This window comes from Spermophilus citellus (genome assembly GCF_964194105.1).
Source record: "Spermophilus citellus genome assembly, chromosome: 12".
Classification (NCBI taxonomy): Eukaryota; Metazoa; Chordata; class Mammalia; order Rodentia; family Sciuridae; genus Spermophilus; species Spermophilus citellus.
In genome coordinates, this window is record NC_138198.1 from 94,970,058 (window position 1) to 94,983,808 (window position 13,751).

A 13,751-nucleotide genomic window follows, 5' to 3' on the forward strand; every position below is an offset into this window, starting at 1 on the left:
TGTCTGAAAGACTTTGCCCCTTTCTCTGCATCATTCCCTAGCTCTGGCCCTTGTGGTTTCTTGCTGGTACTACTTATTGCAAGATCTTCTGATTCATTTGGCCATCAATTTTTACATTCAACAAGCACATTAGTGCCAGACACTTTAGGACTCAGATATAGCAGTGAACAAAAAAGACCAGACCAGCACCCTAAGGGGGTGTAGAAACCAAGTACACAGAGAACCCAGAACTGTGAGCATGCCTATCAAGAGGCAGATTGAGAGCTAGGCATGGCAGCTCATGCCTGTAATCCCAGCAGCTCAGGAGCCTGAGCTGAGGTATGAGATCTTGAATTCAAAGCCAACCTCAGCAACTCAGCAAGAGCTTTTATTAAAATAAAAACAGGACTGAGGATGTCACTGAGGGGCTTAAGCACCCCTGGCTTCAATCCCTGGTACCTGCCGCAGTCTTGGCTGGGCACAGAATCACGAGCCACTCAAGCAGGAACAAAACTTTATTTTGAAAAAGCCGCCAAGACTCTGTAGGCGCCGGCAAGCCAGAATCGGTCCACCCACCCGCGAGTCTACCAGAACTGGCCCCGGAACCGGCCCCCCCCCCCACCTCCCCCGGAATTCCCTCCTACTATCCTTCCCCAACCAATGGGAACTCTCCATGAGTCCCGTAACATGAATCCGGTAGCAGGCCAAGGTGAACAGCGGGAGTCCAATTTCCATATGAATGTAAATCTTAACATAATCATCTCAGTGGCTAGCTGGCGTCACTTTACAACCAAAGGTGCCATACATCGTATATTTGCTTGTGGCTCCTAGCAGGTACCCTCTCCCCATAAAAAAAAGATTGCGGTAGGGGCAAGAAAGGCCCGTCTCCTGTGACGGTCCAGAGGAGGAAGAAAGCACTGGAGGAGGTCCATCTTGGCCGTGGAGGTTTGGAAGAAGGTTGGGATTGGTGGAGTAGCAAGTCCTGGCACTTGTGCACAGCCTGAAGACACTGGTGTCCTACAGGGGCTGTGTCTTTTCTCCTTCCCAATACCCTCCAACTGAAAACAATCTGCCATTTGTGTTTGGGAAGACGAGAATGAGTGACCTTTTCGTGACCAGCAGGATCAAACCTACTTGGGACAAAGGCTTACATACAGTCTGTGGCCTTCGTGCCTGTGTAACAAGGTCTTCACCACTCCCAGATGTCTCTGGAGTTTCAGCCACACTCAACTTTTCATTCCTTGGGCAGGAAAGGCAGGTCTTTTGGGGAGTTCTCCTTTATCTGTTCTTTGCTCAGCCTGGGTGTTCTTCCTTCCCATTCTCCAGCAGGCCGAGTTCTCATTCAAGGGTCCCCTGAGATACCATCTCCATGAAACCTTTGGCAAGTAGAAGGGACTCCTGCTGTTTGCCCACCCCCTCCACCCCTACTGTTTGGATCTGATGAACAAGCCCCTTGTCTCTGTCGGAATCATTGCTAACAGTCCACAGGAGACGCTCTGCTGTCTGTTCCCCTCTGAGGTTCCCCAAGCCACGTCTCTCACCTCTGTTTAGCCTGGGGGCACAGGTGCCCAGAGAAGTCCTGTAAAAGCTCTCATGAAGGTCTCCTTCCAGTATCATGCATTTTATGAGAGTGTTGGCCAGGTGCCCTGAAAAGTAATTCAAGTTCACAGAATGCTTCAGGACACAGGCAGAGTCGGGGGCAGGCAAAAGGGGGGCGGGGTGGTGTCAGCAAGACAGTAAATATAGCCCTATTGCCAGCTCCACTATGTATGTGTAGGGGCAGTAAGAAAGTTGTCATTCTCACAAGACTTTGAATATTCTCAAGGGCCTACAGAGAATTTGGGTGGACTTGTAGAATTCTTACCAGTGAAGAATGTCTGGTGGCCATATGTCCTGGACTTTCTGGGGACAGTCCAATTTCATGTAATTTAATTCCATTCCATAAAGGTGATTTGATCCATGTTTAATTAAATTCATTTGAATTTTTATAGCCTGATTTTTCTTTTTTTTAAGAGGAGAGAGAGAATTTTTTAATATTTATTATTTTTTAGTTCTCGGTGGACACGACATCTTTGTTGGTATGTGGTGCTGAGGATCGAACCCGGGCCGCACGCATGCCAGGCGAGCACGCTACCGCTTGAGCCACATCCCCAGCCCCCTGATATGATTTTTCAAATAGATTGCCAGAACAAAAAAAAATCTTGTCAGATTATGTGTGCTAACTTTCAGTTCTGAATATGTGGTCTCTGTAAGGGGAAAGGCATCTTAAAAAGACATTTTAAGGTTGAAGACTTTGAGGGTGAGAAATAATTCTTTTAGGACTAATTCGTAGATTCTGTTTCTTAAGATTCTTCCATTTCATAGGTGATAAAATATGTAACAGTTATCATTTGCTGTATAACATACACCCCCAAACTTAGGGGCCTTGAACAACAGAGATCACAATTCTGTGGGTCAGGTCTGGTTCTGGTTCTGCTGGAAGGCTTTCATATGGCTGCAGTTGTCTTGTGGATTGACAGGTGCAATGTGGCCTCATCCACCTATTGTGGAATTTGATGCTGGCTTTTGGCTGGGCCACCTCTTCTGGCCCACACTTCTTTGCATGATAGCATTTCAGAAAGGCAAGGCCTAATGAATGCTTTTCAAATTCAGAGGCCTGCATTATATTTACCAATGGCCCAGAAGCCAAAGCAAGTCTAATAGCCAAGCCTAACTTGGGGAAGAAACCGCACAGGGTGAGGAAGCAGGGAGGTTGGGATTTCCTGGGACCCAACATTGACAATCACAGTGCGTCACCAGCAGATCCTCGGTGAAATGTTACTGTCACATCTATTTCACCAGAAACCTGAATTGGATTGTATATGTGTGAATTGGAAGAAGGTATGAGATAGCAATATAGAAAAGGAGTGGCTCTGTTAGGGGGAGAAGGCTGGGTGCTGTGAGAGCAGCAGTATAACAGTATAAATGCCAACCGAAGGGGTTTTGATCTCCATTGGAGATGTTCAGATTGTTGGTGTAACTCAACTTTAGAGCATGCACTTAGCATGCGCAAGGCCCCAAGTTCAATCCCCCTGTGTAGAAGGAAGGGGAAGGAGGAGGGCAGGAAGGTTGGTTCTACTCGTTACCATATCTGATATTAAGTGGAGCCAATAGTATGATGGTTCATTCTTTTAGAAATCCTTATTTTTAGGGATATAAATGTACTTACAGATGAGACAACATGATCTTCAATTTCCTTCTTTAAAAATGGGCTATGGGGTCAGGGGTAGGAGTGGGATGTGAATGAGACAAGATTGACCTTGAGTTGGTAACTGTTGCACAATCACAGATGATGAGCACATCATGGCATATACTCTATATTCCGTATGTTTGAGAATTTCCATGTCAAAAAGTGAAAAAAGACTTAGAAAACTTAAAATGGGGCTGGGAATATCTCTCAGTGGTAGAGAGCACTTGCCTAGCACGTGTGAGGCTCTGGATCTAATTCCTAGTACCACACATACAAATGGACCTACACACAAATAGATGAAACTACCACGTCTATGATCCAATAATCCCACTTCTGGGTTTTATCCAATAGTTTTAAAATCAGAATCGTGGAGAGATTCATTTCTCCTATGTTCACTGTAGCATTATTCACAGTAGCCCAAGTAGGAAAACAATGTTCATGGATGGATGGATGAATGGTTAAAGAAAATGTTGGATGGATATGCACTGGAGTATTATTCAGCCTTTAATAGGAAGAAAACCTTGACATCTGCAAGATGGTTGAACCCATAGGACATAAGTGAAATAAGCCAATCATAGGATGACATATTGAATGATTATGAGACATAATAGCCAAACTTGGAGAAGCCAAGAGAAGAATGGTGGTTTCCATGGGATAAGGAGGGGAACATGGAGAGTTGCTAATCAAAAGGAATAAAGTTTAAATAACGCAAGATGAATAAGTTATAGAGATCTGCGCAACATTGCTAACCATATTATACACTTAGATTTTATGGTGTTTTTATTGAAAAGAAATATATCCTCAGATCTTTTTAAATTAAAAAGAAGGTTCAGATCATTCAGTGGCCTCACAGACTGGTAGAGGTTGTCACAGCAGTTGAGTTGCTCCTAACTACATCCTGGTTAAGTGGGGGTGTGCAAGCCATCAGTGCACTGGATCTTATTTGCTCCTTGCCTGAGGTTTAAGTTTACAGTGCTTTATATTTAACTGAAAGACCTAGAAGATAATTGATGACAGGTCCAGTGGATGGGTCACTCCCATCATTTGGGAACCATTAGAGATCTTTCAGTGCGTACTCTTGCCCTGTTCCCCTGGAAGACGCTCATTGCCCTAGTAGTTGATCAGTCCTGACACTCGCCACAGATGCTGCAAAGCCTGTTTCAAGAGTGGTTCTCTCTTGGGGCTGGGGATGTGGCTCAAGTGGTAGCGCGCTCGCCTGGCATGCGTGAGGCCCGGGTTCGATCCTCAGCACCACATACCAACAAAGATGTTGTGTCCGCCGAGAACTAAAAAATAAATATTAAAAAAATTCTCTCTCTCTCTCTCTCTCTCTCTCTCTCTCTCTCCCCTCTCTCACTCTCTTTAAAAAAAAAAAAAAAAAGAGTGGTTCTCTCTAGGTGTTTCCTAGGCCTTTGTATTCTTGACTTTGAGCTGCGTGCGCTCTAGCGTCTGAAGGATTTGGAATGGCCACGCCCTGTATGTGCAAGGGAAGTCTCTCCTCCTGTCATTCCTGGCACTGGTGACTCCAGAATTCTTATAAAAATCATGAGTGATACTAGGCCAAATTTTCATGGTACAGTGTTCCTGGGGGCCAAGCCCAGAGCTGCTATTGGGTCTGCTGGGATTCTGCATCTACTCGCCCCCTCCTACACTTTCGTTTTTTTAAGGAGATATTTTGTTAAGGATTAGAACTTTAGAAAGCTCCAGGTGAATTCTACTTGATGTTGCCTTGATAATTTCCCCAGATTTTTATTTTCCTTTTCAACTTTGATTGTTTCCCTCCTCTTTGATGCAGGGCAGTGAAAGCAAATTTTACTCTGTGCCTCCTTGGTAGGAATTGAGTGAAATGTTATTTGATCCTTACGCCTCTGAGGTTAGACAAGGAATTAGAAATATCTGAACTCTACTCTAAACCCTAATCTTCTCATCCCCAATGTGTGCTTAATAAGAAGCAGAATAAACACTTCAGGTCAGAATAAGTTCAAATGGTCTAGAATTTTCATATCAGAAATAAAAGAAAAAAACAACGGACTGGGACTGTTCAAAACTACTGCCCCTGGTAAGGTGTGTGCTGGTTCTCAACTCTTCTCCAAAGGATGTTGCTTAAATTTTTGAAGTTGACAAATGTGACCAAATGCATAATTTCATTTTTAATTACAATAGAAAGAAGGGGACTCCCGAGAAAATGTCTAAAGAGATTTTATAAAGATAGAGCTTTAGGTGAACTCTTATCAAATCTTGCCTCCAACTTCTCAAAAGATTGTTAAATTGCCGCCTTACATCTGAGAGCTTATTATGAAATGCAACTCTCATATAGATAGAAGAGTTTACCCTAAATCCCTCTTACCTGAGAGCTGGAGCTGGAGGAAGCAGGGAGTGGGGGCAGATCGAGGAGGACACACACCTATTCATAGGCTGCATGTCTCAGGTACTGGTAGGGCTGGAGTGGGAGTGGCGAACCATCTGGTCTCAGCCCAGCTCACCTTGTTAGAATACCAGTGTGAAAACTGGAGTTGGGGCAATTTTTGATTTTGCAGTGACCAAGTTTTTCTATCGATGGGCAATGTTAAAGCCACATAATATGGTTAGCTATCTGGGTCTTCACATTGTTTCCCCTTTCTCTTACATGGAAGGACTGGGTTATGAGTACTTACAAGAGTAGAGAACTTGCATGCTTAGGGACTTAAAACCATGTGGCTCCATAGTTGCTGAAAGAATGCTGGACTTGGTGGAGCCTGGCTCACCTCATTCTGTGTAATGGAGGAATTTAGGGACATCCTGGGCCACTTCATCTAAGAATTTGTGTGGGGAAAGGGCATCCATTTCTTGGGTACCAGACAGAGGCTCATCTCTACAGGCTTGATGCCAGTTATCCTCATCACAAATCTGCAAGTAGTGTTCTCACTAGGTGAGCCAGAGAGGGGGCAGGGGATTTGTGACAGGCCACACCTGATTCATACGTGGCACAACCATCATGATACAAAAGTCTAGGCAACACCAAAACTGGTGCTCTTTTGCTATTTTTTTAATTAAAGCCTTATAGTCATAACTAAAACTTTTCCTTCCCATTCTTCCCCCCCCCCCTTCTCCCATGCTCATTCCTCTACTAGTCTTCCTGTCACTCATCTAGTTATATTTGATTGGTTTTATCTATGCATGAAGGTGGGGTTCCCTGTGGTACATTTATACATGCACATAACATGATTTTCTAAAAATTCATTCTGCTTTGCTTCCCCTTACCCATCCCTCCACTCTGCCTCTGGATCTATTTCTTCTACATTACTGATCTTTCCTGAGTTAATTTTGTTATTTTGCTATTACAATAAACATTGAGGTGGCTGTATCAGGGTAATATTCCAATTTTAGATCTTTGGGGGAAAATACCAATTAATGGGATAGCTGGGTCATTTAGTGTTCTATCCCTAGTTTTTAAAGAAATCTCCATATTGCTTTCCAGAGTGGTTGTACTGGTCTGTAATCCCACCAGCAGCATACAAGTGTTCCTCCCCCTGCCCCATAATCTCGGTAGCATTTGTTTTCTGTTTGTATTCTTGATCATTGCTGTTCTGACACTAAGATAAAATCTTGATTTGCATTTCTTATTGCTAGTGATGCTGAACCTTTTTGGTTGGCCATTTGTTTCTATTGAGAAGTTTAGTTCCTATGCCTACTTATTGATCAGGGCGTTTGTATTCTGGATAACAATCCCCTGTTACTAGGAGTAGCTGGTCAAGATTTTCTCCTTTTCTATAGATTCTCTCTTCCCATTTTTGCTTCCTTTGCTGTGAAGAAGCTTTTTAGTTTGGCATCCCACTTATTGATTCTTGATTTATTTATTGCACTTTGACAGTCTGAAGTCAGTGCCAGCACGTATATGATGGAGTGTATATCCTATGTTTTCTTCTAGCAGTTGTAAAGTTAGTGGTCTAATTCTTAAGTTTTTGATCCATTTTGAGTTTTGTTCCAGGTAAGAGATGGGGTTCTAGTTTCATCTTTGTATGGCTATCCAGTTTCCCCAGCGCCATTTGTTAAAAAGGCTATTTTCTCCAAAACATATTTTTGGTACCCTTGTCAAATATGGGACAGCTATAAGTATGTGAATTTCTCTGTATTCTGTTCTATTGATGTTTGTGTCTCTTTTGATGCCAATACCATGCTGTTTTTGTTACTATATCTCTGGAGTATAATTGCAAATCAGGTTTTGTGATGCGTCTTGTACTCTTTCAAATTTAAGATTTGTTTTTCCTAACTGAATAATGTCTGTGGGGATTGCATTGAATCAGAACATTGCTCTTGGTAGTATGGCCATTTTCACAATATTCTGCCTGTCCCAGAACATGGGAGGTCTTCCCATTTTCTAAGGTTGTCTTCAATTTCTTTCTTCAGTGTTCTATGATGTTCATTGTAGAGATCTTTTACCTCCTTGGTTAGATAAATGAAAACTCATGCTCTTTTGATGGTCCGTTCTTAGAGTACACATATAAAAAACTAAAGAACCAGAGATGCAGATGTGTACAGCCTGTAGCTAAAAGGAGTAGGCGAGACTAAGGAGCAGAACTGGCTGCAAGTTGGGAGAGAGTTATATAAAAGGCCAGACAGTGTGATCTAACTGGAGTTGAGAAGTCCCCAAGTAAAATCTAGGATGGAGCAAGATGAAGCGCTGCACAATCTGGGTTTCTGCAGGGTGCACCAATTAGACATGAGACTAAAATATCCCTTGGAAAATGGAAAAGTATACGGTGCCAGTTGGTGCAGGTTTCCCCATTAAAGCCAAAGTAGCAAAGTATAAGTCAGTTACTCTCTGCAACTGTGCATCACTATTAGGATATTTAACAACAATAACAACAACAACAAAACCTTATTCTAGAGGTCGAATATGTTCCTGTTGGGTCTTGTGACTGCACATGTAGGCTGTCTAGTGGAACTACAGGTTCCACCCCCAACTCTGGGCTACAGCTAAGGGTAGGCTGAGAGCAGAGCAGCTGTCAGCCAGGACTCTGAAATCAAGCAATACACCTGCTGAACTAGGTGCCCAGAAAGACGTATGAAGCTGCGGTTCCTGCTCTGCTGGATCTCCTGGCACTCATCTCTCTTGTGCTCTTCGCAGCACCCTCTTTAGGAAAAGCAGCTCAGAAATGATCAGAATGTGGTCCCTACTGGCCTTTAGGAGGGTCTGTGACTCCTGGAGCAGAGAAGAACTATGGGAGGGCAGGGACAGATGAAGGCCAAAGAAATGCAAATGCTTACAGCAAGGGTGAATTAGATCTCATATGATTATAAATTTTACTCAGATTTCCTTACGCTCTTGGTTGTCCTTTATGTACCTGTTGTATTGGAAGAATGCACCTATGGTTTGCAGACACTGCTTGGCTTCTGGATGCACAGGGTTGGGAAGATCTTGCTGTGACAAGATGGAATAAACAGCCTTAAAGCCACATTAGGGCGAACCTGGCATGCTAAGTTACGGCCTAAGTCATAGGCTGTCAAATCTGACCTTGCCCTGGGTATGCTCTGCTTTTTCAGGTGGCGCTCAAGCATGAAGATGGTGAAGAGATAGCAGAGCCACCCCCCAGTGGGCTCCGGGACCGCAGGAGGGCCAGTGTGTGTTCTGGTGGCAGTGGGGGTGAGCACCAGAGCATTGACCGCAGGAGGAGCCGCAGGCACTCAGTGCAGACCCTCAAGAGTCCGCTGTCGGCTCCTACCAGTCCCTGCTCCCTGTCAGCTGCTGCCTTCAAGCCGAACCAAATACGAGACCTCTGTGAAAAGTAAGTTAAACCCAGTGTTGGGGAGAGGTGAAGGGTAGCCCCCAAAGAGGGAGGGAGGCCATGAGCCATAGATGCCCACGGCCATTGGCTCTCCACCAGCTAGAAGAGCCCCTGGCCGTCCCCCTGCCTTTTCTCTACCATGAAACCACCATCACCAGAAAATTCCCCCAGCAAGGCACACTCTGGTGTGCAGAGACTTGGTGACCTTGTCTTCAGCCACCTGTGTTTTTGTATTCTTTAATATCTCCATATCATTCATATCCATTCAGAAAAGGTTTTAGAAAATGGAAAAGAATCCAAAACACACAACTTTTGTCTATAAATACTGTAGGCTACCACAGTAGTATAAAATGATAGACTCTTGAGAAACCTGTAGCAATTTACAAAATTGGTTTTAGTTAAGTATAATAAATCCGTGTAGGTTTAGAAACATTTCTTTATATTTCAGTAAATGCTTTCATTTAGTTCAGTGAAACATGTTTATTGAGTGTCCACTGTGGGTCAGGACTACTCCAAGTCATGCAGATATATAACCAGAAGGGGTTATGGTCTGTGTCTTTATGAACCTCACATCTGGGCTGGGAGGGAGAACAAGAAAGATAGGAAGAAATGAAAAGATTGACAATCCTGTGAGAAATTATTTAGGTTCAAAATTTGAAGTTTGATCCAATCTGAGGAAGCCCAGAGTGATTCTGAAAACCCCCGGTGCTACAAAGGGATGGCCACGCTCTCTGGGATCTGGGCGAGATGTGTACTCCCCAGCAGCTGCTGTCCATTCACTGGAAAGAAGTGCTTTGTGGAACAGTCCATAGCGCTGATTCATTCATTTCCTGCTGCTGGTGGGAGCAGTGCTTATGTCATTTGGAGATTTTGCCCCCATCGAGAAGACATTCCTGGGACCAAATTCAGGTCACCCAGCTGCAAGATGAACAAGAAAATAACTTGAAGTTGCATGAATTTTTGAAAGTCTACCATCAAGATGTGTCCCCCAGTCTCTGAGGGAATAGTATCTTCATCACCAAGGAGTGGCACAGGTGGCTTGGACCTCATGGAGTCATACTGGGCATGTACCAGGCTATACCTTTGGGTACCTACCACCCAGAAAGTAGGAGGAGGGTGTGGCCTCAGAGTGACATGCAGTGTACAAGTTGTAAGTTGAAGTCATTTTTCTTGTTCCCTTTAGATACTCAAGACAGTAGAGTGTATTTGACATACTATGTGTACATGGAGTATAACCTAAGATACAATTCTTGTGATTGTACATGACGTGGAGTTTCGCTGGTCAGGTGTTCTTATATGAAGTAGGAAAGTTATGTCTGATTCACTCTACTGTCTTTCCTATTCCCATCCCACCATTCCCCTTTGTCTAATCCACTGAAATTCTATTCTGCCCTCCCACCCCCTTTGTGTGTTACCATCCACATATCAGGACATTTGGTCTTTGGTTTTTAGGGATTGATTTATTTCACTTAGCAAAATAGTCTCCATCTATTTACTGGCAAAAGTCAGTCATTCTCTTTTTATGTCTGAGTAACATTCCATTTGTGTATATATACCACATTTTCTTTACCCATTCATCTATTGAAGGGCACCTAGGTTGGTTCCATAGCTTAGCTATTGTGAATTGAGCTGCTTATGAACATTGATGTTACTGTGGTACTGTAGCATGCTTAATTTCTTGTGATATATGCCAAGGAGTGGGATAACTAGGTCAAATGGTGTTTCCATTCCAAGTTTTCTGAGGAATCTCCATATTGCTTTCAAAGTGGTTGTACCAATTTGCAGTTCCAACAGCAATGTGTGAGTGAACCTTTTTCCCCGCATCCTCAACAATATTTACTGTTGGTTGTATTGAAGTGTCTTTCTATCTCATATCCCCAGGGACACTTCATCTATGGTTGCTGAGAGGCTCTGTAAAACCAGTTCTGTTTTGGTGAGAAGACCTCAATTTTCAAACAGGTTGACAAATGAGAACATTTACATGAATGCTGCATTTGGTGATCTAGGATCTTGAAGAAACTCGGTCAATAATATGCAAAGAAAAGGCCCCTGAAATGCTGTCCTAGCACTGCTCCTAGTTAATGGCCCTTGAAAGTTGAGGACACCATACATGGGAATGGGGAGAAAAATATATATTTAAAACCACCAATGAGGTTAAAGGTGGTAGTGAAGGGGGTCCCTGTTCTCTTGTTCTGACTTGTGTTCCTGGCCTACTTCTTGCTGTTAGACTTCTCAAAGGTTGTCAGTTCAGGTGACAAAGCCTTGTGATGAATTAGCAAATGGTGGCCAAGAGAACCATCCTGGGTACTGTTCATAGTCCTGAAATTCTGGGCTGGGTGAGAATGAAACAGAAGGCAGGGGACACTTGCCTGAAGGTCATTTGTTTCATCCTTTTCAAATAAGATGGATTTTATTCGTTTTACTCAAATTTTATTGCCGTAACATAAATTTAATAGTGCCTGACAAAAATGCATTTTTCAGCTTATAGAGATAGAAAACTTGTCTCAACATTTTTTTTTTTTTGGTGGTGCTAGGTGGGGATTGAACCCAGGCCTTGTGCATGGGAGGCAAGCACTCTATCCCCAGCCCTGAGATAGAAAACTTGTACAAATTTGTTACAAGGTGACTTCATCCATGAAGCCTGTTGAAAGGATTTTGCCTCTCGTCCTGAAGAGACGGGACAGTTTGTCAAGGTGAGAGTGAGATGGAAGGGTGGCAAGAAGCAACATGGACAACAGGCCCTGCTCAGTCACCTGCTCACTATCAGCACCTCACAATAGTACCTTAGCATAAAGAAGCCCTGTGTCTCCTACAGACCTGGACATACTCGGGAGCATGCCTGACCTTAGTTGCTTTTTGTTGCCTGAGCACCCTGGTCATACTTCTCACTTGCAGCAATGTACTTGCAGATGCTACCCATGAGGAATTTGAGGCTGGATTTTATCACTCTGTGACCCCAGTGACGAGCATACTTTTTTTTTTTTTGCAAAGGAGGTAGAAATATGCGTAAGGTTAGAAAGCAATTTGTGTTGTTAAAACACTCATGGAACTCTCTACTCCCGTGGTCTTCTTAGATCCTTTGAATTTAATTCTCACGATGATTCTCTGTAGGATCCGAGCATCACTATCATCCATATTTAACAGAGGAGACAAAAGGATAGGTGCCTTGTGTCAAATGGCAGGACAAGTGGGTGGGTTAAACCCAAGTCTTTGGTCCTTGACTCTCAATTTTTATTGAGGTAAATACAAAAGTTAAAAGAGTTGAAAAGGAGATAATTTCAAAGTCTCCCTCCAGATCTAAGCCAGCTAAGCTGTGTGCCGTTGTTCTAATAAGGACTAATCAGCTTCCTAATTCATATTGCTTTACTTTAGTTTCTTAAATAGCTCCACAAGGCACCTTTACCAGGTAAGAGTTTCTTGGTCATCTGTCCCCTAAAAGCATCTTAATGTGATTGTGTGCCATGAGTTTCAACTATGCGCTTAAAATGTACAGATCTGATTGGAAGAAAAATGTGGGTGCTTTTCATTTATTACCAAGAAAATTATTTTGGACATCTAATTAGCAAAAAAAGTTTAAATAATGATTATGTATAATCAATCTTAGCACTAAAAAGCTTTTGAAATTCGTTCATCCCAAAGTGAGAGCCAAGAGATGGGGTACACTTGCAGGCTTAGTCTCACCCTTTCCTGAATAGCCCATTATATCCATGCACATATTTATCATATATTTCTGCTTTCTGGGAAAATCTCTGACCCTCCCTCTCCAGTTGCTTCTGCGTTCATCTTGGCTCTTCCTTTATCAATACCCAACAGATCTCTGGATGCCAGTCTTTGATACTGAATACTGCACAGGACTTAGTGCCTGAACTATAAATTTCATTCTGTTGATTTCCACAGAACATTCCAGCCTGAAGAGGTAATTTTGAACTTCATTCAGTCATTGATGTTAGCCGTTGTGCCATCCAGCATTCAGTCATGTGTATATTTTAATATACATGGAAGAGTGACTTGGCCAAGAGTGGATGATGACGACTATTTGGGGAGTGGAAGGTACAGACCAGTTCCGCGTGCCCCAAAAGCAAGGGTCGGCCAGCTTTCTCTGGTGCCAGATAGTAAACACACTGAGCTTTGCAGGTCAGACAGGCTCTGTTGCAACTATTCCACTGAATTGTGCCTGTGTGGCACAAGATCAGCCATCAACAACAAGTTGGCAAATGAACAGGGAGGCATTCCAGTGAAATTTTATGATATTGAGGTTTGAATTTAACATGTCGGGAAATATTAGGCTTCACCCTCCCAACCATTAAAAATGTAAAAAATCATTCTCGGTGCACAGGTCATCCAAAATGGGTAGTGGGCCAAATATGGCACCAGTGTCTTAGTTTTCCAGTCCCTGTCCTAAGGGGCCAGCTTTCTTGAGGGAGGCTGGAGGAGAAAAATGGCCTGGAATTGGCAACGGGGAGTATGTGGGGTAAGAGAAACTCATTGTACCATGTGAGAACTGTGCTCTTAGGTTTGGGGTTACAGAAAGGAAGTTAAGGGCTTAGTAAAGAGATCAACACTACAGGGAGTCTTCAGGGACAAATGAGGAAACTGAGGAAGTTGGAGAAGGGCAGGAGGTAAGTCAGACGGAGAAGCAAGAGGCTGGTAAGTCCAGGGAAGGGTGGAGAGTTGGGAAGGTTAATGCAAGCTGATATTACCTCCAGTGGTCCATTAAGGCAGTGGTTCTCAACCAGGGTGATTTTGTTATTCAGGACACCTGGACCCATATTGAGTTG

At 43.3% G+C, this 13,751-nt stretch overlaps 1 protein-coding gene across 14 annotated transcripts in view; it reads left to right on the forward strand.

Moving 5' to 3' along the window:
* The window catches only part of FHOD3 (formin homology 2 domain containing 3), a 435,723-nt gene that overhangs the window by 283,837 nt on the left and 138,135 nt on the right, over positions 1-13,751 (forward strand). For all 14 annotated transcript variants that reach the window (XM_081263639.1, XM_081263640.1, XM_081263647.1 and 11 more), the window contains exon 10: positions 8,732-8,973. In XM_081263639.1, coding sequence (XP_081119765.1) covers positions 8,732-8,973 — 242 coding nt within the window. The remainder of the gene's footprint in view (positions 1-8,731; positions 8,974-13,751) is intronic.